Source organism: Phoxinus phoxinus (assembly GCF_949152265.1).
Source record: "Phoxinus phoxinus genome assembly, chromosome: 5".
NCBI classification, from domain to species: Eukaryota; Metazoa; Chordata; class Actinopteri; order Cypriniformes; family Leuciscidae; genus Phoxinus; species Phoxinus phoxinus.
In genome coordinates this window covers 19,158,962-19,186,530 of record NC_136880.1, presented here as the reverse complement: position 1 = coordinate 19,186,530, position 27,569 = coordinate 19,158,962, and the positions used below count along the sequence as shown (strand labels likewise).

Here is a 27,569-nt window from a genome sequence, read left to right as displayed (position 1 = left end):
CTATAAGGATGAACTACTACAATCTATCATTGAAATAAAGTGTGTCTTGACCTATGAAAGCATTGGCTATGGTGATCTTCAGCCACATTCGGTCTCGAACTTCCAGTCCTGAGTCAGGACAGGCCATTGCTTTTGCAACTGTTGCCATGTCGCTGTGGACGGACAGGTGGTAGTCATCAAATCCTGCGAGGAGAACAACACACAGTTTACAAAAGAATCTGCCTGGTGGCGAGAAACCAGGACCTCCCACATTCTGTGTTGCTGCTACACAGTTGTTAAGGTGTTTTTTTTTTATGCCATATCAGCATCAAAGGTTATACTCAATGCAAAAATAAAACAAACAATTATATTTATATACAATTATACATTTTACAAAAAAAAAAAAACATTTTGTCATTTGAGAGTTAAAACTAGTAAGTCTGATCACAAGAAAATGAACAATACAACTCTCCTCAACAAACCGCATAATTTGAGGTATCATTCATGTCTGTAACAAATGGTGTGGGATGAATAACATGCCAAAATGTAGGTCTGTTCAAATCCATAATAATAGTGAAGACTTATAGGGATAGTTCACCCAAAAACGAAAATTCTGTAATCATTTACTCACCCTCATGTCATTCCAAAACCGAAAGACTTTCGTTCATCTTCTGAACACAAATGAAGATCTTTTTGATGAAATCGGAGAGCTTTCTGTCCCTCCATTGACCATCTATGCAACTACCACATTGACGCTTCAAAAAGTTCATAAAGAGATCGTAAAACTAATCCATATGAATTGAGCGGTTCCCAGTGACACAATCACTTCATATAATAAACATATTCAATTTAGGCTTTCATTCAGATATAAACATTCATCAACTCACACATCAGTTGTGGTAAAGGGAAGCTCAAGCATGTTCGCTTGACGTGCGAGAACCAATGAGGTTCATTCTCGTGTTACGCAGCACGTTTGAACCAATGAGGTTTGTTCTCATGCGCCAAGCATGATTGAGCTTCAGTTTATGTTCGCTGATGAATGTTTATATGTGAATCAAAGACTAAATTACATCGGTTCATCATATAAAGCTATCGAGTGACTTCAGAAAATTTGGACTAACCGCTTAATTCATATGGATTAATTTTACGATCTCTTTATTAACTTTTTGAAGCGTCAAAGTGGTAGTTGCACAGCTGTCCATGGAGGGACAGAAAGCTCTCAGATTTCATCGAAAATACATTCATTTGTGTTGAGAAGATGAACGAACATCTTGCGGGTTTGGAAAGACATGAGGGTAAGTAATTAATGACAGAATTTTTTTGGGGAACTAAACTTTTAAAGATTAGTGTGCATTAACATCTGGAGGAGAGTGAACAGCAGACGTCTTACTCTCAGTCTCTGGGATGGAGCTGGAGATGGAGGAGCTGGTGGAGGTGACTGTGCTCATGGAAGGACTTATGCCGTAGGCCGGATAGACACCCGTCATGGCTGCCGTATGGGACACCCAGGCTGCAGGGTCAATGGGCCGGATGGGTTCACCTGGGACAGAAGGCAACAAGTACTCAACAAAGCTATACAAAACAAGTGAGTTTGCGTTTTCACCACAAGTTTTACAAACCTCCTTAAGAATACAAGATGAACAATGACAGAGAACTATTCAAACCTTATTGTTAAAACCAATAGTTTTTTAAAAAAAAGTTGGACATCGAGTCTTAAAATCTTGCCCTCCAATGCAGCTCTCAAATCTATTAATTTGAGAGCTAATCACTGAATGAAAAAAACATCACATATTTTAGATGATGTATACACTACCAATCAAAAGTTTGTGACTCTGTATGATTTTTGTTGGGAGCTCACCAAAACTGCATTTCTTTTTATCAAAAATGCAGTTAAAACTATTACCTGTGAAATATTATTACATTTGAAACAGTTCTTGTCTATATTTTAAAATGTAATTCATTCCTGTGATGCAAAGCTGAATTTTCATCATCATTACTCCAGTCTTCAGTGTCACATGATCCTTTAGAAATCATTCCAACATGATGATTTGCGGCTCAAGAAACATTTATTATTATCATTATCAATGTTGTGATATGTTGTGCTACTCACAATTTTTTGTGGAAACTGTGTTTTTTTTTTTCAGGATTCTTTGATGAATAGAAAGTTCAAAAGAACAGCATTTATTTGAAATAGAAATCTTTTGTAACATTATAAATTAATTTGCCACTTTTTATCAATTTAATGCGTCCTTGCTGAATAAAATTATTAATTTATTTCTATATTATGGTGCATTTATGTGTAAATGAGTGTGTGAGAGGGACAAATTGAACACTCACTCCTCGGCAAAGCAAAGCAACTGTTAGGGTTTGGGTCCCAGCATTTTGCCACAGTAAGCGACACGGGCCTGCAAAAAAAAGAAAAGAAAAAAAAGTGCAGTTGTTAACACACTTTTGTTGATCAGCTAAACATAAATGAGAATGTTTTGTAATATGACTCACCCGGGCTTATGCACGATCTCCCTCAGCACTCGTACGGCATCATCGTTGCACATGTTCTCAAAGTTGATGTCGTTCACCTGTGAGAGGAAATGGTAATATGAACTGATACAACCAGATTCCTAACCTGAACAGGTCTTCATCCAAACCTCACCTGCAGAAGCATGTCACCAGGCTCGATCCGCCCATCGGCCGCCACCGCTCCGCCCTTCATTATCGAGCCGATGTAGATGCCTCCGTCGCCTCGCTCGTTGCTCTGACCAACGATACTGATGCCCAGGAAGTTATACTTCTCTAAATGAGGTCAAGCGAGAGAGGTTTCAGGCAACTAGTTGACTTTACTAATCTTGCACATCTATAATATTAATTAGTTTATATGTCTTTGGGCAGGAAAATTAATTTGCTTAATAGAATAAAGAAAAGAAATGCCCTTTAAGGGATAGTTCACCCAAAACTGAAAATTAGCTCATGATTTACTCACCCTGAAGTCATCCTAGGTGTATATGACATTCTTCTTTCAGACGAATACAATCAGAGTTATATAAAAAAATGTCCTGACCCTTCCAAGCTTTATAATGGCAGTGAATGGCCGTTTCTGTTTTGAAGTACATAAAAGTGTATCTATCCATCATAAAAGTGCATCTATCCATCATAAAAGTGCTCCACACGGCTCCTGTGGGTTAATAAAGGCCTTCTGAAGCAAAGTGATGAGTTTGTGTAAGAAAAATATTCATGTTTAACACGTTACGAAGTAAAATTCTAGCTTCCGGCCAAACACAGCCTACTTGCGTATAAAGCGCAACTTATGATGTCAGAAGTAGCGTAGTGCGTCATGGCGTAGCGTAAATATCAGCAGTGCGTCACATTACTTGCGCTTTACACTTAAGTGGAATCGGTATGTTTGTTTGGCCAGAAAGTTAGTTATTTTACTTGTTAACATGTTAAACATGAATATTTTTCTTACACAAACTCACAAACGCTTAGCTTCAGAAGGCCTTTATTAACCCACAGGAGCTGTGTGGAGCATTTTTATGATGGATAGATGCACTTTTATTAACTTTATGAACACAACAGAAACGGCCATTCACTGCCATTATAAATCTTGGAAGAGCCAGGACATTTTTTATATAACTGATTGTATTCGTCTGAAAAAAGAACGTCATATACACCTAGGATGGCTTCAGGGTGAGTAAATCATGGGGTAATTTTCATTTTTGGGTGAACTATCCCTTTAATATTTTTAAGGCACTCAAGGCTGTTGTATTGTGAATACATTCTGAGTTTAATTAAAAAAAGAACAAAACCATATAATGCAAACTCACCCATATTTAAAGTGACAGTGATGATATTCAGCGACATGGTGGAGTCAGTGATGCTACTGAAAGAAGACGACTGTGGAGAGAGAGAGACCAAGTCATTTTTAATATATAATGTTTTATATACATATTATTTGACACTTAACTCTTTCCCCGCCAGTGTTTTTTTTTTTTACATTTTGCCAGCGCCAGAATTTTTCACTTTCATTTTTTTTTATCAACTTTCTCACAAAACATTCATGGCCCCTAGAATATTTTGTTGTATGATTGTCTGAACATTCAACATGTCCTGGGTCGACATTTCATTCAGTAACAGTTTTGATTTATTAACAATTTTGATGACTGCGTTATTTTACATGTCCATTAGCAATGCTTTTATCACTTGTTTCTGCTTCTTCGCCTGTGTTTTGATCCGCAGATTATCTACTCTTTCATAAGATGAGTGATAGCGCCTCCTCCTGTATCTCAGTGAAAACACATGGATTTCCGGAAATTTCCGTCAATGGCGGGGAAAGAGTTAAGAGCTCTATCCACTGTCTCACCCTGTCCATTTGCTGGGCTTTGGGTCTGCGCCTCCGCCGGCGATGTCGTCTCAACAGCTTGGACGAGCCACTTTGCTCCGTAACACTGCTAAAACTGAGAAACAAGTGTCACCGGGTTTACATGAGCATTTCATTCTGTTTCAAGTCAATAGTAATGTGAAACAGATTTGAAGAGGATACTAAGGAACTGTAAAGACTATAAAGGGTTAGTTTACCCAAAAATGTAATTTCTGTCATTTATTCACCCTCTTGTTGTTCCTAGACATTCGTTCATCTTCGAAAGACAAATGAAGACATTTTTAATGAAACCTGAGATTTCTGATTCCATTGAAAGTCCACCAAATATTTGAAACTTCCAAAAATCCATAAAGCGATTGTAAAAGTAGTCGATATGAATTGAGCAGTTTAATCCCAAGTCTTTTGAAGAAACACGGTTGCTTTATATGATAATCAGATTTCATTTAGGCTTTTATTCATATTTAAACATTTATCAACGCACATCAATCAAATATGGTAAATGGAAGCTTAAATATGATAATTGATGGGCAAGAACTGATCTGACCCGTCAAGCAAGCTAGTGTTATTTTAGATTTATGAATATTTTTAAGTTTTATGTAAAGTTTTATTTTATTTCTGCTTTAATTTAATTAGCAAAAACTATAAAAAATAAAATTACGCTGTGCAAGCATGTTTAAGCTTCCACAAGAATCACCTAGGTTTGTTCTTGAACGTCCAGTAAGTACAATTTAGTAGCAGTTTATCATATTTGATGTTATTTGATTATTCGTTTTTGTGGAATGGACTTGCAATGAAGGGACAGAAATCTCTCAATATTTCACTGAAAATATCGAGGATGAATGAAAGTGTTACAGGTTTGAAGTGATATGAGGGTGGGTAAAAGATGACTGAATTTACTTTTTTTAATAAACTATCCCTCTAACAGCTCTGATTCTTTCTGATTGATAGCTCTTTTAGTACTTTTCAGGGAGCAACCAATACATTTATACTACACAAAAGTATTACACTAATGCCAAACACTAAAACAAACACTAAAGATATTTTTTGCTTCTCTACATTTTATTACTATTATTAAAAGTACATGCATTCACAAAACAACTTCTTCAGCTGGTTCTGAGAAATAACCAGTTTTCGATTCCCAACCCTATCGACACCATTAATCTACATTTACTTTAAACAATTTCCCAAATCTCCACAAATTATATTTATGATTGCCCACACATGCTTGTCAAATTGCTCAAGTCAGAGCTCTGACAAACCATTGGGGCTCGCCGCGATCGTAATAATATTGAGCGCATTGGTTTGGGAACGAACAAATGTTGCGAGACCCACCGGCTGGTGGAGCCGTCATCCGAGTCAAAACAGCTGCTTGATTCCAGTTCACTGCTCATGAGGGAAGAACGGCTGTCACAGACGTCATAACCTCCCAGATCCATGCCTCTGCCTCCCCGAGAGTAGCCATTCTGCCTTCCTCCTACAGAGACAACATTAATAATCACTGACTCAAGTGTGGATCTGTCTTTAAATGCTTAAATAGGAATAGCTATTACTATTAAATGTGAACCTTCTCCTGATACAAACCATGGCAGGTCTCACAAAGCACAAGACATGCAGTGAGAAGTGAGGGTGGTGAGGTGATGCATACCAGAGTGCTCATGCGAGTGTTTCCTGCGCGATCTGTCCCTCTCCCTCCGGTGTGACACCACTGAATCCGTCTCCGTCTCATCGTCCACACCATGCCGGCTGCCTGCAGCCTTTGGACTGTGTGGGAAAGAAGGTTAAAGATTACAGAAACAAAAAGACTGTGAGAACATGTTCCTTATTTTGAGTTTTACTGCCAACTTGTTATATGATCTGATCATTTTTACAACACAACGGTAGGGGGGGAAAAAACGTACTGGAAGGACGGGGGTCTGGAATCTCCAATGCCTTGGCTTCTCTCGTGAGATGGCGGCCGCTCGGACTGACTCTCTGCCACTGAACATCCATCTGAGTGTGAGCCGTCTGAGGACACCAGCTATTAAAATACACAAAAGAACAAATATTGTCAAGAGCAGGTCACGCTGTAACCTGAAGTGGTTATGAACCAAGACATGGTTAAAAATGGTTTCTGCTTATAAGAATTGCTTCAGTTCAATACTCCTAAGAGATCTCTAAATATAAAAACATATTATAATACCCTAAACTTTATATATGGCTTATAATATGGTTCCAGATCCCAAGAGGACTTTTTCTATGGCTGGACAAGCAACTTAAAAAAAAAAAAAAAGAGCAATAAGAACAGCAAATTGAATTGAATGTAAAGTGGGAAAGGAAAGAAAAAGCTTTTTAAAAATCTAGTTTAAGACACATGTGCCAAGATCTTAGTGTGTTCTTTGTATTCATATTGATCTCATATGGTTTTGAATTGTTTTGTGCCATTTAGTGTTGTCAAAAGTACCGACTTCGGTACCAAGTCGGTTTTAAAAATGTGACGGTTTGAGCGCTGTTGAGCGGAATCATAAACACCTCTGATTGGCCATTGTGTTCACGAGCTCATCGGATATGTCTGTGATTGGCTACAATGATCAACGCACGGGAGCGTTTGAGAGCACACGGAAGTGTTTGAAAGTGTTTTGAAAGCAGGAGCGTTTGAAAGCAAAAGCAGGCGTCTATCAGCGCTAGTGGATCGATCCGCTGAAAGACATCTGCTTTCAAACGCTACCGTGTGTATCTGTGTAATCGCTCGCTGAAGAGTGTTATTGATGTATATTTACAACATGTTTTTGAAGCACTGATCATTGTAGCCAATCACAGACATATTTGATGAGCGTGTTACAATGGCCGGCCATTCCGAGGTGTTTACGATTCTGCTCAACAGCGCTCAAAGCGTCAAATATTTTACATTTCTTGGTACCGAAGTCGGTACTTTTGACAACACTAATGCCATTTCCAACAAAAAGTTTAAATTTAATGACAGGTGGGCATGTTGCCATCCAAGGCCTCTCCCACCAGTCTGCTATGGATACGCTTGACCAGTGTCAAATACAGACTCTTTCTTTAGTAGGAAATACACCTAAACTTTCTTAGTCAACATCAAGAATTCAAAGAGTAAACATTTAGCAGGAGTGAGCTATTTTCTGTTTCTAGTGAAGGATCCAGCGCGTTGTAGACACTGTTGACTACAAACACTGAGATTTTTTCATGTTTTCCGTCACATTCCAAACTGAATGACAACGAAACACGGTGTTTTAGGCCAAACGGTGGGGGAAAAACTGAAAGAACGGCCATTCGGATACAGGTAAGAAAGCTGTTGCCATAGTCTTCCATTTTTACCATAACCCAGTTTAAAGAGTAGCCGAAGTACGATACAATTTCAATTATAAACCTTCTCTTACAACAAATGTTCTGTTAATAACCCTCTGTCGATCCGACTGTCCGTGTGCGGGGATACAAAAACACATCATCTGGCGGACTTTCGATGACAAATAAACTTGAATTTGAATGAGTAAACATTCTTCATTCACATAAACTACCGACATTGTAACAAAAGCGGGCCGAAGACCAGCGAATGTTCACTTAAATATAAATGTGAAGCTCGTAAAACAAAGCCTATGCAGCATACCAACGTCTTTGATTAGCTGCATCACACCGAAGTGAACCTTAAGCAGGAATGACTGGCAGCCTCTTTGAAAAATACAAATACAGCAGTGTCAGCACTCAAGAGAACCGGGCATGGGCTGAATTAAAAGTCTGATCTATTATGCACGGAGCACCAGGGAATTAAGATGCAGGGCTGGACGGGATGTGTGTGTGTGTCTGTTCTCACCCAGCAAATCACACGGCCATTGTAACAGGGAAGCTTTGCATTGTCGTCAGTGATTTCCTCCTTGACCACCCTGCAGAAAAAAACACAAGAAACAGAGAAACACAATCAGAGAACAGACAGGTCTTATTTTCCACCCACAGTCTGTGTGTGAGAAGTGTAAAATAAAGGAAGATCAGCTTTAGAGATCCCCAGAGTGTCTGGGAATAAATTACAATACGTAAATGAGACAATGCCATTAGATGAAAGAAAGGACGGGTTGGATCAGAAGCGCATTAATCAGATAAGCATCGCACACGCGTGCTCACAAAACACACAAAGGACTGAAGAACAAATGGAAGAGCTGAGGGAGACTCCACCAGATACGACTCAAAACTCATGAAATCAAAGTTATTTCAGATATTCTATGAAATTTACCACTCAAGTGTTGCGTTCGCAAGCTTGTATGAAGAAAAAACCCTGTTTGTTCGAATGCTCGCATGTAAAACAAATGCAAGCTCACATTATAATCACAACCAACAAGATTGTAATATGACACTTCAAATCAAATCAATTACAATCTAGAATCAGTTCGCCCAGCAATGCTTGAAATGAAAATATTTAAACAATTAGGCTACACGTATTTGCATCACACTTATTTGTGTAAAACAAAAAAGTCTGAGATTTTGAGCCAACATCTAGAGCATAAACAGATACATTTATAATCACTGAAGTAATTTCCTCAACTTTTTCATTACTTTTCCAGGGCTGTGTTTCCCAAAAGCCTTGTAGATCGTACAACCATTGCCACCACTGGTCTCAAGAATCAACTTAGCTCACGATGCTATTGAGAAATACAGCACTGGCCTGAAAAAATAAATGGATAAAAATCCAAAGTCCAATTGTGGAAACAGGTCAAAGGTTTTTGTTTTTGCATTTGAGTAGGCTAGTTATTGTCCATGGACATTTTTTTTGTCAACTTCAAGACTGAATTTGTAGGACTCTATTAAGGAAAGTATATAACTGTCCCAAGTTCCTAACTTTACCCCCAACTTTTACATATTCAAAAGCACCATATAGACATTTCCATGTAGACTAATTAATATTATAAACACTATTGTTCAAAACTTTGGAGTCACTAAGTTTTGTTTATAGAAAATTTAGAAAAAAAAATGTATTCAGCAAGGAAGCATTGCATTTATCAAGTTAACAGAACGGCTTTTACATCGACACAAAAGATTTCTATTACAAATCAATTCTGTTCTATTAAACTAACTTTCTATTATCAAAGAATCCTGAAAAACTTTGTTTCCACACACACACAAAAAGCAGCACAACTGTTTTCAACACGGATGTTTCTTGAACATCAAATCATCATATTATAATGATTTATGAAGGATCATGGATAAGTGAAGGATAAGTTAGTAAAGCAAACTTAGCAATGCTAGTGTTGTATAGTCACTAATACTGATAATTGCATTAGAGAGTACGGTTTGTCACAGCACCAGACAAACTTCCCAAAAGTGAGCCATCTTCTACAAACCATGGGACTAGGGCTTAACGATTAATTGCATTTGCGATAATATCGCGATATGATGAAACGCGATTTTGTAATCGCAGTTTCTGGTCACGTGACACGCGATAGTAAAGCAGTCTGCACTGCAGATGAAGCATCAACTTGGCACGCTACGCATATAGGCCTGCCATAGGCTACAGGAAAGAACAGTTTGTTATGTGATTTTGTGTTATAGATTCTCTTCAACGATTCTGTATGGATTCAGATAATTTCAGAATCGAGTCTGAGCTTAGTTTTAAACACAGATGCGTGATGACGCTGCGTGTGCTTTATACACAATATTCTGCTGGCTTCTAATTCCTCTGTCACACACACACACACACACACACACACTCGAACCTTCCGAAAAATAGTCTTTCATACAGTTCGGAAAAGTTTAAGCGAATTGGACATTCGCGGGCTTCATTGCACTGACTAGACACTAGAAGATCATATGGCACTCGCTGTGAAATACGCGCGCTTGATGTTACTCTAGTAGTGCGCGGTCCCGCCCGCCGGTATTTTCCTTACAAATGCTCTATAAAGGCATCATATGTCTTTTGGAATGCAGTTGGCTTATATATTAAAAATAAAAATATGAAAACCATCGACAGAAGCTGCTTTCAATTTCAAATACTCACGGCCGCTTTCATGAAGAGCGCTCTCATGCGGCTGTGAGCGACTCTGTCTACGTGGTCAAATGTAGGCTACTTGCATCTCAAAATGCGTTCATGACGCGAAATTAATTAAACAGTCAGTTATGTCTGTATTAAACAGACAGGACAAACCACATCTTATATTTCAAAAGAGATCTGTGCATTAGTGTGAAGCAGCTTATCGTATCTAAACTGAGAAAGAAACATCACTTAATCACAGCTCGAGTGGAAAACATTCAGACTACTCTTAAAATACTGAAAGCACTCTTTGTTTATTGCTTGTAATGTTTTTTCCCCTCTTTGTTATTGATAGCTTTTATGTTTTGAAGCTATTCGCTTATATAGCCTATTTAAAATTCTTAACATGTAATTGTATTAATTTAGTTTTTGTAATGTGTAATTATTTTTAAAAGTAGCCTACTTATAATTACATATGTCATTAAATAAATATTAAAAGTTTTATTAATAAGATTAATTAATAAATAAAAAAAGATTCCCATCCATATTTTACAATGATTTATTGCTTGTGTTTGTTGAATAATATAAAAGATAAAGAGCTTAAAAAATAATCGCATATTAAATCGCAATCGCAATATTGGTAAAAATAATCGCAATTAGATTATTTTCCAAAATCGTTCAGCCCTGACAAACCAAAATGATTGTCCGAGGTGTTGAATTATACGCTTACAGAATACAGATGCATAAATCCAAACCATTTATAAATTCTATACTACCCCTTTGTAACAAAAACTGTATTGATGTGCATACAGAAACAAATCTTTCATTCATTCACAAACACTCAATCCAATAATAGCATTTACAAATGTGTAAAAAGCCTCTTTGTTGCATTGACAGACATGTAAAACATCAATAGAGACAGATTCAATTGAGCTATTCGCTTCCATTTGGCAGAAATCTGAGCCTGCCCTTCAACGACGAACATCTTTAAGCTTTTAATGAACTTTGTTGAAGGGGAGTTAAAGGGAGGGGAACGGGACGATCAAACTACGACATATTTCACTGGAAAAGGCTGTAAAGCTGCCAGTGCTGAAGCGATCAGGGCATTCCACAGCGAGCCAGCAGTTGTTCCAAGTCAACATTCTTTCGGCTAATGAAACAGACAGACAGGACAAGAACACTAGCCAGCTATACAAATGTGACTGATTCACAAGCTAGTTTAAAGATACAGGCAACACTTTATACACCGCTTAACAGACAGAACTCATGCACTTTTAAAGGGATAGTTCGGCCAAAAATGGAAATTCGCTCATCATTTACTCACCCTCATGTTGTTCCAAACCTGTACGAGTTTCTTTCTTCTGCTGAACACAAAAGAAGATATTTTAAAGAATATCAGTAACCAGTTGATGGACCCCATTGACTTCCATAGTGTTTTTTTCCCTGCTATGGAAGTCAATGGTTGCCGTCAACTGGTTGATTACCAACATTCTTTAAAATATCTTCTTTTGTGTTCAACATAAGAAAGAAACTAATACAGGTTTGGAACAACATGAGGGTGAGTAAATGATGACAGAAAATACATTTTTGGATGAACTATCCCTTTAAATCTGGACACAGGGTATAATAATAATGAAGCAAAGTTTCATGACATTTTCAATCATTTCAACGTACGTAAAAGTGATCTGTTAAGCAATATATTGTAATAATGCTGAGATATAAAGAAAATGTCCAATAAGACACACTGCCTTGCAAGCAAGTTTTACTCTATACAAGCACTCACAAAGAGAATTTTCGAACTAATTACCGGTATATATTTAATAGTAAAGCAAAGCTTGAAAAATATATACCCCTAACAAATTTTCAGGACTTTTCAGGCCTGCACATCACTTATATTTTACCATTCTGGCACCAAGTCTACAGATCCAAATATGAACATGGCCAGGTTTTTGGTGACAATGTTAATTAAGGCCCAAATAAGTCAAAGAGTTCACAGCAACTTCAAAGGCCTTTAAGTGATGAAAACGTTGAGAAAAGTGTGGCTAACTACCAAGACCATATTACCAACGACCACCCGTTAAGGACATCAAAAATTCCATATAAAACACACCTCGAATGTTTTGGTAAAAAATAAAACCCTTTGGGGTGCATATGGTCGTTGAACCGCGCATGCGCACTGCACATTTAAATAGATTCTACTGTACTTCTCTCTTGAATCGGGGTGGAAAATTCCTCGAAGTGTTAGTTAAACGGGTTAGTTTCGGCGATACTCGCTCTCGAGTGTTCTGACACGAAGGTGCTTTGTGGGGAAAAGGAAAATACTTTCGGAACCGGATCTGAGCACAATAAGCGTAAAGAAACCCCAAAACCACGAGTGCTTTTTGTGTAGTCATGGCAATTTAGACTGACGCTGGAGAACATTTAAGGAGGACGGATCCTGAACAACTCCCTCCTGTGATACTCTGACTGACTGTGCTCTCCAACCATTCACATAACTATAACTACACCCAAGATCGTGCCGTCAGGCCAAAAGCCATATTTGAGAGTAATCCAATCTTAAAATGGATGCCGTCGACAATTGAACAGGACCCAACATTCACCCCTGCTGAACTCCGCGCGCGCACACACACACACACACACTGAGCATTTGACTCATTTCACACACAAGCGCGTCCAGCGCAACTAATGCGGGATATATTATATCAGCCTGGATCATGGCAGTCGATCCCTGATCCAAACAAGAGGAGAGAAAGCGTGTGAGGAGCTGGAATTGTATGTAACGTAAACCCCCGAGAAAACATGCACAAGTGCTAAGAAAACTAATGTACGGTAACGTTAGGCTCACCCAAAGTCATCGTCCATAGATTTAAAGAAAAACTTGTAGTTTGGTTTCTTGAGAGCATTTTTCAGGTCCAAAAGAGTGACCCTTTCGGCAGGGATGGGCAGTTTGACCAGGTATGGAGTTTCCTGGTCGTCGAGATGGTAGATAACTTTAGTCTCCCCCATTGCAGACCGCTGGGGAGAAGTAATCGGCGGTCATCCAGCGCAGGGGGTTCCCCTGATGCCCCTCCAGAATGGGCTTCTGCTCGCTTACACCCGCCAGTTGACTTTTTTTTGTTGCTAATCCCGTTCTTTCTCCTCCGGAGTTCCCAGGAATCTTCGATATCAGCGCAAATATTCCATGAGCTGACCGGTTTAAAGGGCGATTACTGATCCATACTCTTATTTCACTCTATCCCGCCCGTTGAGAACAGAGAATAATCCGTGAAATGTGTGATAAAGAAGCTTATTTTGGTCAGGAATGCCGAGGCTACTCGGAGAGCTTCCCTGTGCTCTCCTTACAGAGGGTTTTGTATTGCTTTCATTGACGCCGACTGCCCGGGGAAACGCGCTCCCTCTAGCGGAGAGGGGTGGTAGGTGTGAAAACGGCTACGTGGGGTCATTCTAAACAGATGCCATTTGGAGAGTGGGGGTAAGTTGAGCCGCTTTTCTAAGTTAGCCTATTGGCAAGTAGAAATGAGAAGACCCCTAATTATGGATATCTAATATTAACTGGAATCACATACAGCAATAAAAACTTGACTTAAAAGAGTGGCCCAGTGGCACAACATGTCTTGTGTTCAGTTAGGGGTAAACTGTGTCATGTCAAGATCGAGGTAAGTGTGATTGAAGAAGCGCATATGAAATAAATAAAATGGGAACATTATGCAAATTATAATTATGAATGCATTTTCTCACTCTTAAGTCTTATTTTTTTTGCTGCGTATGATTCAGTTTTCCTTTAAAATATCCACTATACCACAGACTCAGCAGCGGGTTATAATTTCATTGTAGTGAAACATTTTGGTTTTCTTAAGAGAAAACGTTTATAAAATCCTTTACTGGACTTAAAGACATTTATATTCTACATATCCATCAAAGCTTTAGTGAAATGTAAAAATTATAGGAAGATATGTGGAGATAAAAGCTATAATTTTGTCTTAATTCTCTCTGTTCTCTCTAATAAAAATACTTTTCTTTTTACATCTGTAAAATCTACCATATCTGTAGATAAAAAGCTTTATCTCTTGATAAAACTATACCTGCGTTCACATTAAAGTAGGTTAGATCAAATTTGAGAAAATACAAGCACTTGACCTGATTTATAATTGCTGTGGTTTAGTCTTAGCTGGATCATATAATACTGTCATTAGTCACAAGACATGTTCATATCAACTCCCAAAACTCCCACACCAATTATGCCGTGGTGTAAATTAAAATGTAGCAAGATTAAACTAATTTAGACAGGTGTAAACTTAATTCCGTACATGTTGTTGAATTGCCAATGCATACAACATGAAATTGTATTGCTAAATATGAGTCATGAATTAAAAAATTAATAATTTTCACCAAAATAGTAGCAGTGTGGTAAAGTGTGTCAGATACTTTGGGTTTAACGCTGTCAGTGGCTAATATCGATTAAAAAGGGGAAATATTTAATAATTCTCTGAAACCTTAATAGTTAGAATTTGGAATAATGATCCCGGGATTTAACTGTCTCTAAGGGGCCATTTTTTATGACAGTTGTTTAAATATTCTGAATTATACATTTTCCTGACTGATTTATGGATACCTATGTTAGTAAATCAGAGTCTATAGTCTACATTCTTGGGGCACACAAATCAAGTGGTTTTATTCCAAATGTAAATCATTCTGGTGTTAAATAACACAGATAATCCCAAATAAGGCTCCCCTTTTTGAAAAGTCATTTCTATGACTCTGCAGACATGATTTATTTGTACTACTTTCTCTGCCCTAGAGGACAACATTGATAAAAAAGAGACACAACTTACAACACATGCTTTTTCGACTAAGAACTAACATGTGGAAATTGCTAATTAAAAAGAGAAAGGCTTGGGCTATTTGCTTTTCAGTGTACCACAAAATATTAAAATACCTCAACACCCACATACAAACAAGAAAATTGTAAGCAGGTTAATCCCAAAAGTGTTGGTGCGTCTGCCTTTACATGCACATGAACTTTAATGCCATACCATTTGTAATCTGTAGGTTTAACCCTCATGCATGTTTGATTTCTGTGTACAGCCTGTACGGTGCAGGTCATATTGACCCTAATTGGATTCAACACAATTTTCCAAAAACCACACAACGAAAAACAAAGAATCAGGTACAAACATGAAACTTTTAATATCAACAATTATCAAACATTACAACTTATATCTAAATTTATATCATGAACATGTTTTTAAACACTTTTTTGACAAAATATGAAAAAACAGCGCATTCTTTATTTTTAACATTTATGCTCAAAATATCATAACTGACCAATTGAATATTACTGTATAATGAAATTGTTTACTTTTGCTAAGTTGTCAGCATGTTCATAAATGAGGAAGACAAAATGTCAAGAAAAACAACAGGTTGAATAGCATTTCAGATAGATTGAAATGGCTCATTTTTACCATCTGTAGCCGACAAAATATTTTTCTGTATTGAAATACCGGTAAGTGGGAAAATGTTATTTTTTTTAGCTTCATAGGGTAGTAAAAAAAACAAAGTAACGAATAACCCCAAGAAATTGTATTATTTTGGGTCTGTACAGTAAAACATTAAAATGAGTCAAATTGACCCGCGAACATAACAGTAATTTACTGTGTATAAGTCAAAACACATCAGTGTTGAAGCATGCGCTAACCCCGCTCTGATCTTACGTGGCCTACCACTTCACGTCATTGCTGAGGCTTTGTCCACACAAACACAGGTATGTTAAATTTCCGTTCGTCCACACGCAAACGCAGAACCTGGTCACTGAAACCTAACTTTTTCCCAGACTTCTGATTGGCCAACATGGCTTTACGGTTAGGGTTATATCGCCACCTGTTGGTTGACAGCGCTTCATAGCGTGTTTTTGCGTGGACGAAAACTGAGGAAAAATGGTTTATAAAAATACCAGTGTGTGGACTAGGCCCGAGTTTGTTGTTCCTAATTGCTTCCACTTTGTTATAATACCACTAACAATTGACTGCGGAATATTTAGTAGTGAGGAAATTTCACAAATGGACTTATTGCACAGGTGGCAACTCATCAAGGTACCACGCTTGAATTCACTGAGCTCCTGAGAGCGACCCATTCTTTCACAGATGTTTGTAGAGGCAGTCAACGTGCCTAGGTGCTTGATTTTATACAACTGTGGCCATGGAAGTGAGTGGAACACCTGAAGTGAATTATATGGAGGGTGTCCCAATAATTGTGGCAATATAGTGCAGATACACATATGCAGAATAAAGCATCTGGAAGAGAACCAAAATAAATATTAGAATCAGAGAAAATTAAACCACAGAAACATAAAAAAGTGTAACATTCACAGGTTTAGTTCTACAGAACAGCAGTCAACTCTTAAAGAAATCAAATTTGCACAGTGCCTTTTACAACGCAACTCATTACAAAGCAGAAACATAAAATGGCAAAATATGGAACAAATCAAGCTTGTAATTTTAGACAGTTAAACTCACCTCACACACCACTAGTCCTTGAATGCTGGGTAATTTACCTCCACTAGAAAGGAGAATGTAGACCCTTTATAATAGACAGGATTGAAATGATTAGCATTGCGCTTTGCATTTATGAGACTTATGAATTATACATGATCAATGAATTATACATGAATCATGATCAGTGTATTATCAATGTAAATGTCCACAAAATGAAACTCCGAAAGGCATAGATGTAAATGCCTTTCAGCAGCCATCTTGTGTGTTAATGTCTGCCCTATTTGACACCACATTCATCTGAACGGCAATGAACAGGTAACACTATAAGGCATGATTTCTCTTTACTCAGACATATTTAAAGTTTATAGCTCCATACCAGGTTTCATGCACCCCTGCTCATGTTGCTGTAGCAGCCTTTTACCGCATTGGCTGTTCACCTGAAATAATAATAGAATATGACTGTCAGCGCATGAACACAGAAGAACAGGTCGTGAATATAGCTCATTGTGAACATTGTTCTTGTCATAGCACAAGCAAGAGGAACACGTGTCCCCTCACAAATTTGGCTATTTCAAGATTTATTGTGCGCCTTAGTAGACACCACATTCATGAATGTGAAAATGAATGGGCAACACAAAGGCGCGTCTCTTCAAACAGCATATACAAGCTTGAAGGGATAGTTCACCCAAATATTTAAATTATGTCATCATTTACTCACCCTCATGTTGTTCTAAACCTGTAAGAGTTTATTTTTCTTCCATACAATTAAGTCAATAGGGCCCATTAACCTTCTTCAAAATATATTTTGTGTTCAGCAGAAGAAAGAAATTCATACAGGTTTGGTACAACTTGAGGGTGAGTAAATGACAGAATTTTCATTTTTGGGAGAACTATCCCTTTACATTTTTTTTTTTTTTACAGTAAATATTTAAAATCTGCTGTAATTTAACTACTTGCATTGAGCAATCTAAAATACCACTTTACATGAAATGTAAATCCACACCTGGAGTTCAAAAGCAGTTGCTCCTGACCCTCATGGTGTCAACATGTGACCGTTTCCCACGTGTTTCAACGTAATGCTGAAAAAAAGACACAAAGAACAAACAATTAAATATAAATTGCATAAACGACCACAATGAAACAACGAGGGCAAAACGAATCACACTCCAATGACGAGATACATATTTTAACTGAATGGTTACAACTGGTCAAGATCCACCGAGAAACCCTTTTTAAATGTAACAGACAGATTTGTTTCCACATCTCAACTGAGAAGTAACTAAAATAAACGGAGTATTTGAAGAACAACGACTGTGCGACAAACAATCAACAGGCTAACTTATTCCACATAATAAAACCTCGCTTTTCATAATCGTACTAAAGTAAACATTTACTATAAAACCTGTCCGTATACAAATAACATCTACGACTTACCCACATTCATCAAACTTGCAACGAAACAGCCACTTTGAGAGCGCATGATGACACGTTTTCACTTGATCATCTCCACGTGGACACTCAACCAGAAAAGACCTTCGGAAGGAAGGACCCAGTGTAGGAGACTATGAAAGTGCCTGAGTGAAATTACTTAAACTTGTTTCCTCAGACCTTTGACAACCTACACAAAAGTTCAAAGTTGGACACACCTACTCATAGATCCGTATTACTATTTTCGACATCTTAAAAATAATACAATTGTCTAGATTACAGCTCTACACATTGTTGACTCTCTCAAACAAATGGTCCCTGTTTAACAAATTTTATATATATATATATATACATGTCGCACTGCATAAAATAATACATTTTGAGAAATGTATGTTTTGGTTGTGAAGAGTCATACAAGTGGAACGACAAGAGGAGTAAATTATGACATTATTAAAAAAATGTTCCTTTAAGTCAAAATGGAAAAGCATTATATAAAGTTACCAAGAAAATCTAGTACTTTGGTGAACTGGGTTTTCTGAGAGTTGAGGGGTGGGAGGTCCAAACCCTGCTTTAGGTCAAAGAAGAGAATAAGTTAAATGATATAAAGTATGTGCAGTTTTACCAGTAAAGTATTTATTTAACCAAATTAACGCGTCATGCATTTGTAATAATAACACTGCATGGCAAATCTTCAAACTTGCGGTGACGATGGTGGGACTTTTATTTTAAAATCATCATGATTTTTGCTGCCATCTTGGAGCTGAATAAAGTTGATCTCAGTCTCTTTTGTGGTTTCTGTCAAATCGCAAGGTCTGAGATCACTAAACAGACATTTAAACCGATACTTCCGACTCCTGACAGACTTCGACCTGAGGAAACACATTAACCTAACCCTTCAAGCACCCGTTTAACCCCATCTGAGCTCATAACGGCATTAAAGCACAAGGGTAAGCAGCTAATGCGTCTTCATGTCTGTATATGTGTCCTAAAGATAGTCAACAAGAACCAGCTAGTGTTTCGAGCTGATTGACATACGTGTCGTGTCGTCTCACCAGCTCAAGGCATGGTATTTATCTATTATATTTTATATATATATTTGTATCTAACGTTATATCTATTACATCTAAGTTAGCTCTCTATTGAAATAGTTAAACTGCTGTCACTTTTAGAGACACTCCCACTGTTAATTCACTCTGTATCATAGACCCACCTCCCATATTTTGTTATATTTATGTCAGAGCTCCTAAACTTGAAATCCAGAAACTTGCTACGTTTTATTTGGTAGGAATGTGGAGGATTATTACGGTTGCCCTTGTCTCTGAACTGATTACTAATGTTACACCTTCAATACATAGTATACATCCTTGTGCAGTTGGGATTGTACAGGTCAGATGAGACTGAAATAGAGGGATTGTGTCTGTAATGTATTATAGCCTACGGGACTGTCATCTCCTTGTCGTCCTAAATGAAAGTGTGGGCTTTGAAATATGATCCTGCCTTAGTTTAGTTTGTTTATCAGTGCCAGATCTCTAAGCAGTGTCATATATATAGTTGATCTGTCTGTCAGTTATGATTGTGCCACAATGGATGTAATGTTGTGTCCGGGCCACATTCCTCTTCTTTTGCTTCATTCACTCATGCATTCACCCAGATAAGACTCAAGGCTCTGTGTTTAGATAAAGGAATGATTGGAATGAGGAAGGATTCAGCCAAGGTTTCCACGGGCTCTTTCTGGACATTACAAACAAGTTGCTGATGACCCTTTTTTATTCTCAGTTTATGTTTTAATATAATATATTGAATAATATAAAAAACATATTATGTTTTTTCCCCATTCATGATGTAATTATGTGAAGTTGGCATGAAATTAAAATTAACTAGTTTAATTTAATTTAATTTAATTCGTTTATTTGTCAGGGACAATGTACAAAATACATTAATCTTGCGAGAAGATGTTTTGTACCAGAGTTAGCTAATGCTATTTTCCATCTGCAGTCCCCGGGCAGGTGCACACAATATTAAAACATTACATTGCAACTAACTGTCAGTAGCACTAACAAATACATGCAATATTAGTTAAACAATGATCATTTAAAACTTGATGTTTAAATGAAAAACTAACCAAAAAAACATCACAGCCTAAAATATGTACAACATAATAAAATAAAAAAAACAATTACTTCAATATTACATTTGTATACTTTAAGTGTGCTGATGCTGACACAGCTGGTTATCGAGGATGTATTTCTTTAAGTTTCGAGAGAAATTATTGAGATCTACAGACAACTTTAGACTGTCTGGAAGTTGATTCCATGGTTTAATGGTTTTAAAAGAGAAGGCTTTCTGTGCAAAGGCAAAGTTTCTACATGCATTTTATTTACCTTATTGTTAACAATTAATCCACGCATATGTTAAATTTCTTCTTCTTTTTTGGACCTTGTAAAAATGTCATAAATCCTCAGATTAAACAACAGACTTCCCTCTGGTGATCAGGATTGTCAGGTCTGCGTAACAAAACTAGCCCAAGTAGCCAATGTAGCCCAGTGACCATATCGCAAGTATATCTCAAAATATGCAATTTCCGTACCTATTTTACAGTCACTTTTAGGCGAATTGAAAACCACTATAATCATAGTGATCATAGTGACAGCTCAAAAGCTGCCTAAATATGGCCCTCCTTCACAAAACATCCAGCACATTTTTATCATTGGTAGAATATAAAATATTTCAAAGTGGTGCTGTCACGGTTCCTCGATTAAATTCGAGTACTCCATTTAAAAAAATCCTCTGGGACTTTAAAAGTGTCGATTAATTTGTAAAATACCAGAAGTGGTGCATTCTACGGACCTATTACCTATTAGACCGAAGGCTGCGTGTGTGTGTGTGATATATTAAAACCATTTACAAAGGCTGTGATTCAATGAAATAAATAAATGGGGGTTTCAGAGGGTGCGCTTTGATGATTTACAGGTTACGTGTTTCTTCCAGCGTCTCAGAGCAGTTCACAGTAAATGCTGAGCCACACAAACTCGGTTTGTCTGGGTTTCCAATAGCGTGCATTTGGAACGCATATAAATTCTGACGCCCTATGTATTTTATAGCGAAGTGTTGCACTGTTAACATTTAGAGTGATGTGACGTGACGTGAAGGCCAAGTATGGGAACCCAAACCCATATTCGGGAATTTGTCCTCTCTGCCCAGTCACTAATCCAAGTTGGTGCACACACATTAGGAGTAGTGAACACACACACACACACACACACACACACACACACACACACACACCCGGAGCAGTGGGCAGCCCATGGAGCGATTGGCCTTGCTCAAGGGCACCTCAGTCGTGGGTATTGAGGGTGGAAGAGAGAGTTGTTCATTCCCACCTACATTTTCCTGCCGGTATTGAGAATCAAACCCGCAACCTTTGGGTTACAAGTCTGACTCACAGGGGAAAAGTACTGCAACAAAAGAATCTCATTGCCAATGTGTTTCAGTTATGACAAAAAACATTCTTTCAGTACACAGTAATTTTATTTTAAGTCTAAATAAAATGTAAATGCTGAAAACTATTACAAATTCAAAAAGATCAGAGCAAAACTGTCATAATGTAAAAATACTTCAAGTTTTTCTATGTAGTACATTACTAAGAGTGGCGGTAGATCCACTCAGGAAATGATTTACTTTTAAAATAGGCCTTATTTTCTTCATACAGTATGTAATTTCTCATTTCATCTAAAAATATTGGACTAGGACATGATTTTGGCCGGTTTAATTTGATTTACCCCTTTAGCCTGTCCTGTGAAGATCAGAAAGACATCTGGACACTTATCTTCAACATGGCCAAATAGTTTGCACCACAGCCAACTTTCCTGACACATATTTAATCTTTCCTGCAGCTCTGTGCTATGAAATACTCTTTCCAAACATCTGGGCTGGGGTTATACTGTATCTGTATTTTTCTTGTGTCACAAGGAACTTCCCAGATTGAATGCAACTAAATGCCTTTTTAATTGTGATCATCATTCCTGTTGTTTTCTCCATAACGTTTCACAGAGCCTGAATGGAGGCCCACGGTTCAGCACGGTTGTCCAGGAAGAGAAAGAGAGAAGGTTCAAATGGAGAGGCAGAGGAGGGCGAGAAACCCCTGAAGTTAAAACGATGCACAGTGGTGAGTGAGATAACGGTGTAAAGCGTGTGTACAGATGAGAGATGGTATTGAGACCAACGGCTGTGGTGCTTGTCTCCCCTCAGGGCCTGAAATACCCGGCTCCGTATGCAGATCAGCTCGAGTCAATGGAAGAAAAGCCATATCAGCGCGTCACCATGGAGGAAGCTCGCAGAGGCACTCCACGTAAGATATCTGCCCTCTGTAGTGAACTCCTCCCACACACACATTCAGACGTACACGTGTCAGGTGTTACTTCCATTCATTGACTGGATGACTGTATTTCGGCTGATTCACTGGCCATAATGTGTTTCATCATTTTAACATTGAAATTAAAGCATCTTTCGGTATCAACACTTGCATTTCTTTAACAAAAACAGAAAAGCTAAAAAAACAAACATTTTACAGACCCACATTGACAATATTATTGGCACCCCTGATTTAATATTTGCTACTACAACCTTTAGACGACATAACTGTAATGAAGTGCCCGTTTTAAAAAGTTATTGACATTCCTTCACCTCTCTAATGGCCTTTTGGCCCACTTTTCTGCTTCCATATGTTGCTTTCAGACATAGCTATTATTATTCAGTAGGATACAGATCTGGACATGTTACTGGAGAATAGTGTAGGGTTTTGTTATCCAGGTTTTTGTATGCATCATTGTTTCATGTTTCATCATTCTGACACTGGGTCAAACAACCCAATTATTATTATTGCAAATCTATGCTGGTTTAAAAAAAAAGTTTACATAAATATGCCAATATCGGCCTGCAACCAATGTGATGCCAATATTAATATATACCAATATGTGATCACTGAAAGAAATCCAAATGTGGATACCAAAAGATATTTTAAAATCAACTTTTTGGAAGAAATGTCTATACTTTAAAATACACCACAGTTCAAAAGTTTGTCTCTTGTGCCCATGATTTGCATTTATTTTATATGATAAAAAAACCCCCCCGAATATTATGAAATGTAAATATTTTGTTTTGGGAAATATTTTAAAATATAATTTATTCCTGTGATGCAAAGCTGAATTTTCATCATCATTACTCCAGTCTTCAGTGTCACATGATCCTTCAGAAATCATTCTAATATGATAATTTGCTGCTCAAGAAACATTTCTTATTATTATCAATGGTAAAAACAGTTGTGCTGTTTAATATTTTTGGAAACTGTGATTTTTTTTTTTTTTTTGTGATTCTTTGATAAATAGAAAGTTCAAAAGCATGTATTTGAAATAGAAATCGTTTGTAACATTATACATTTATTTACTGTCACTTTCAATCGATTTAATACATTCTTCCTTGCTGAATAAAAGTGTTAATTTAGTTTTTTTAAAATCCTTCTCCACATTTTTGAATGCTATTGTATTTAAAACATTTCATAAAATTCTAAAGCACAGTCTTCTTCTCGTTTAACCTTTAGACTACTGGCATGTGAGGTCATGTGTGTCTAAATTAAGTAGTTCCCTTGATACCATGAAAGCTAATGTTCTCCTTTTTGTTTTTAGCCGACAGGCCTGTGCGTGTGTACGCTGATGGCATCTTCGACATGTTCCACTCAGGACATGCACGTGCTCTCATGCAGGCTAAATGCCTTTTTCCAAACACTCACCTTATTGTAGGCGGTAAGTTATCCTGGCATTCAGTGTTTGGAGTGTTTATCATTCTGTTCATTTAGCACAGAGTCCGTCTTAATGTCAGTGCTGTATTTAGCGCCTCTCTTTCCTCTCTGCAGTGTGTAGTGATGACCTCACACACGAGTTAAAGGGCTTCACCGTCATGAATGAGGATGAACGCTATGACGCGATTAGTCACTGTCGCTATGTGGACGAGGTGGTCCGGAACGCTCCGTGGACTCTCACGCCCGAGTTCCTCACCAAGCATCGGGTAAGACGAGAGAGAACTGAACTGTGGTGTAATATGACACTCAAAGCAATGTTATATACGTCCATATGTTCTGTAGTGTTGTGTTGGAGGATGAAAGTAAAATTTATTTGTTCCCTTATTTTAATTAAAGACTGTGTCTTTTGATACCTCAGATTGACTTCGTGGCACATGACGATATCCCATATTGCTCAGCTGACAGTGATGATGTTTACAAGCATATCAAAGAAGCAGGTAATTATAGCAGTCTCAGAAACTGCTATGGAAGCTTGTTTCTGCCACTGGATAAAAAATAAAAAAGGTAATTTTGACTTCTCGCAATTCTGACTTTTTTCCTCACAATTGCGTGATATGAACTCGCAGTTGCAAAAAAAAGTCTGAATTGTGAGGGGAAAAGTTGAGCTGAGGTAAAACGTCATAATTGCGAAGAAAAAAAGTCATAATTGAGAGATATAAATGTGCAATTGCTGGGAAAAAAATTCTGAATTGCTAGGGGGGAAAAAGTCATAATTGCGAGAAATAAAGTCATAATTGCGAGAAATAAAGTTATCTTATTTTTTACAAGATAAAAAAGTCTGAATTGTGAGGGCAAAAAAAAGTCAGAATGGCGCAATTGTGCGTTTACATCTGGTAATTCTTCTTAGTCAGAAATGCGAGGGAAAATTCGATATAAAAAGTCACAATCATGTTTAAAAAAAAAAAAAAAAAAAGTCCATGGCTGGAACATCCTACCATACCTTTATGTGTTTTGATTTAGAAATCAATCTCTGTGTCTAAAATGTCAGAGTATGAATTATAACCACTATAGAACTTAACAAGGCCTTTTAGCTTCTATCCAAAGCAACATACAATAGCATTTTTATCTTTAAAACAGTTTCTTTTTATCTTGGGCTTCCACAGGAATGTTTGCACCAACCCAACGAACAGAGGGCATTTCCACCTCTGACATCATCACACGCATCGTTCGAGATTATGATGTGTACGTCAGACGGAATCTACAACGCGGCTACACCGCGAAAGAGCTGAACGTCAGCTTCATCAATGTGAGCGCTCCTTCGTCATATGTGTTTGTTTACTGGTTGAGCTTAATCTCAAGATCAGGACTAGATGCCAGAAATTTTAAATTGAATTTTTTATCCATACAATGGAAGTCAATGGGGTCCAATATTATTTGGACCACGGCCTTCTTAAATATATTTTCTTATATCTTTGTGTTTCGCAGAAGAAAGAATAAATTATGACAGAAATCAAATTTTTGGGTGAACTATCCATTTGAAGCATTGACTCGCGCCCTTTCTTTCAACTCTCAACTTTTTATTTACAGAAACTAGGAGTGGCAATATATTCAAATAGTTAAGAAATTGTAAATGATTCTATTCCATAATTCGAATTGTGCGTCAACTCAGGAAAAGAAGTACAACCTTCAGGAGCGCGTGGACAAGGTGAAGAAGAAAGTGAAGGACGTGGAGGAGAAGAGTAAAGAGTTTGTGCAGAAGGTGGAGGAGAAAAGCATCGACCTGATCCAGAAATGGGAAGAGAAGTCCCGCGAGTTCATCGGCAACTTCCTGCAGATGTTTGGACCGGAGGGAGCGTTGGTGAGTATCTCTTTAAAAATATAGTGAGTTTCTGAGTTGGAACGCTCTACACGGACTGCAAGCCACTCAAAATACCACTACTGACATAATGCACACGAGGGACACGACTTTGAGTTGTCAGCATGTTGTTATGCTCATGCTGCAATATTCTTTGAAGCATTTTAGGTAGTGTATTTTTAATTCTAAATATTGCTGCAAGTGGCAATTATCGGTGTCCAAGCACCAATAGCTTATGCAGATATTAGCGATTTCATTGCACAGCATCTCAAATGTTGGTTTGGTCATCCTGAAATGCATGACCCATAGTCTGTCATCAGAATGGTTTGGTATAAGGACCTTTCAGAAGTGTCTTCCATTATTGCGTTCCCAAACAACAGCATCTAAACATAAGATAACATGACAGTGTTTATTGAGTTTTCGGCAAAAAGAAGCCACAGTGGCTTCCGATTGCAGCAACTTCCATTTTTATTACAGATATTTAGTGCCAGAAAGTGACAGATTTGTTCTCTTGAACACATGGAATAGAAACGCTGCTTGCTTTATTTGCAAATGGTTTATGCAATTTCCAATTTTGTGCATACCGGTAAGTTAAATATGCCACTTTAGATGGAAACATATCTAGTCTTGAATCTCCACTCATAATCTAACTTAGGTTTGATAAGACATCTTAGGAAAAAAACAAAACTCACAACGCAACCAAACAACTGTTGTCAAAAGTTGTTTTGTTTTGTCAAACAAACTGATGTTTTCTTAATTTGCCGGTGTTTTTTCTATTTGCAGCGCGCTGAGCTCTCTCGGCCACCGTAGATCAGACCTAAAAGGATTTATTTTCCTGTGGCTCCCTCTTTCTCTCAAAATTTGGTACACAACCTAGTGTAAATTCACACTACGTATGAATTTGTAAATTTTCGTTACAGTCAACCATTGATTTGATGTTACTAGCTAGAATTCACACTCAAAATTCCCCCATACAGTATATCCAGATTGTCCTGGATTATGAAAACCCTGGTTCTTAGATTAAAAACAGCTGTGTTAAACGAACTAATTAAAATATGATTTCACGATCTTTAGCGGTTTGAGCTTATTTTATCCGGTCAGTTTTATGTTATTTTATATATTTTAAGTCATCTTGCGGTCCCCTGGTTGAGAGTGACTGTTTAAACTCATGAATAGATGAACGGAGAAGCCATCATGGTCTCCGTTGGGATCAGTTTCATCCCAAATATCCATGACTCAACTCAAGGTCTCTTACTGGCTATGTGTTGGTCTTCCTCTCTAACAGAAGCACATGCTGAAGGAAGGGAAAGGTCGAATGCTTCAGGCCATCAGTCCGAGGCAGAGTCCCAGCAGCAGTCCCACACGCGAGCGTTCCCCTTCTCCAACCTTCCGTCTGCCCTTCTTCAACAAGACCTCCCCGTCCTCCTCACCCTCCTCGCATCACAGCAGCGCCCTGTCCGGCTACACCTACGCCGCCCGCAAACAGGCCATCAGCGAAGACGAGGAGGACGACGAAGATTAGATTGCCACAGTACACCACGCATCTGTCTTCCAAGACTGGCTATCGAACCTCAGAAACGAAGCAATCCTTATACAATCCATCAGTTTCGCACACGGTATTATTAACAGAAATGAAGGTTTAAAACGGAGCGAAGTGTAGAACGTAGTGACTGTTGGGTCAGTTCAAACTTGTGGAG

At 37.8% G+C, this 27,569-nt stretch overlaps 2 protein-coding genes and 1 long non-coding RNA gene across 4 annotated transcripts in view; 1 reads left to right on the top strand and 2 right to left on the bottom strand.

The window, feature by feature from the left end:
• dvl3a (dishevelled segment polarity protein 3a) overlaps positions 1-13,774 on the bottom strand; it is a 20,210-nt gene extending 6,436 nt beyond the window's left edge. Inside the window, exons 1-12 of the mRNA XM_079614117.1 lie at positions 13,150-13,774; positions 8,160-8,229; positions 6,250-6,368; positions 5,997-6,112; positions 5,684-5,825; positions 4,334-4,427; positions 3,798-3,867; positions 2,630-2,769; positions 2,479-2,555; positions 2,317-2,384; positions 1,370-1,519; positions 52-183 (exon numbers count right to left, since the gene is read on the bottom strand). Coding sequence (XP_079470243.1) covers positions 52-183; positions 1,370-1,519; positions 2,317-2,384; positions 2,479-2,555; positions 2,630-2,769; positions 3,798-3,867; positions 4,334-4,427; positions 5,684-5,825; positions 5,997-6,112; positions 6,250-6,368; positions 8,160-8,229; positions 13,150-13,310 — 1,339 coding nt within the window. The 5' untranslated portion in view covers positions 13,311-13,774. The remainder of the gene's footprint in view (positions 1-51; positions 184-1,369; positions 1,520-2,316; positions 2,385-2,478; positions 2,556-2,629; positions 2,770-3,797; positions 3,868-4,333; positions 4,428-5,683; positions 5,826-5,996; positions 6,113-6,249; positions 6,369-8,159; positions 8,230-13,149) is intronic.
• Positions 13,751-27,569, top strand: pcyt1aa (phosphate cytidylyltransferase 1A, choline a). 2 transcript variants are annotated; one of them, XM_079614119.1, is made up of 9 exons: positions 13,751-13,776; positions 22,274-22,388; positions 22,472-22,571; positions 23,905-24,021; positions 24,132-24,283; positions 24,436-24,514; positions 25,181-25,323; positions 25,687-25,875; positions 27,158-27,569. In XM_079614119.1, exons 2-9 carry the CDS (start codon positions 22,281-22,283, stop codon positions 27,392-27,394), a joined length of 1,125 nt encoding a protein of 374 aa, XP_079470245.1. In that variant the 5' UTR covers positions 13,751-13,776; positions 22,274-22,280; the 3' UTR covers positions 27,395-27,569. The 2 variants fall into 2 exon arrangements, with proteins under 2 accessions (XP_079470245.1, XP_079470244.1); XM_079614118.1 differs by lacking the exon at positions 13,751-13,776 and adding an exon at positions 18,763-19,170.
• Positions 15,469-18,856, bottom strand: LOC306999446. Its single transcript, XR_013797856.1, has 6 exons — positions 18,725-18,856; positions 18,230-18,413; positions 17,799-17,874; positions 17,172-17,232; positions 16,817-16,880; positions 15,469-16,594 (listed from the first exon to the last, which is right to left on the bottom strand). It is a non-coding gene; the product is annotated as an uncharacterized lncRNA (long non-coding RNA).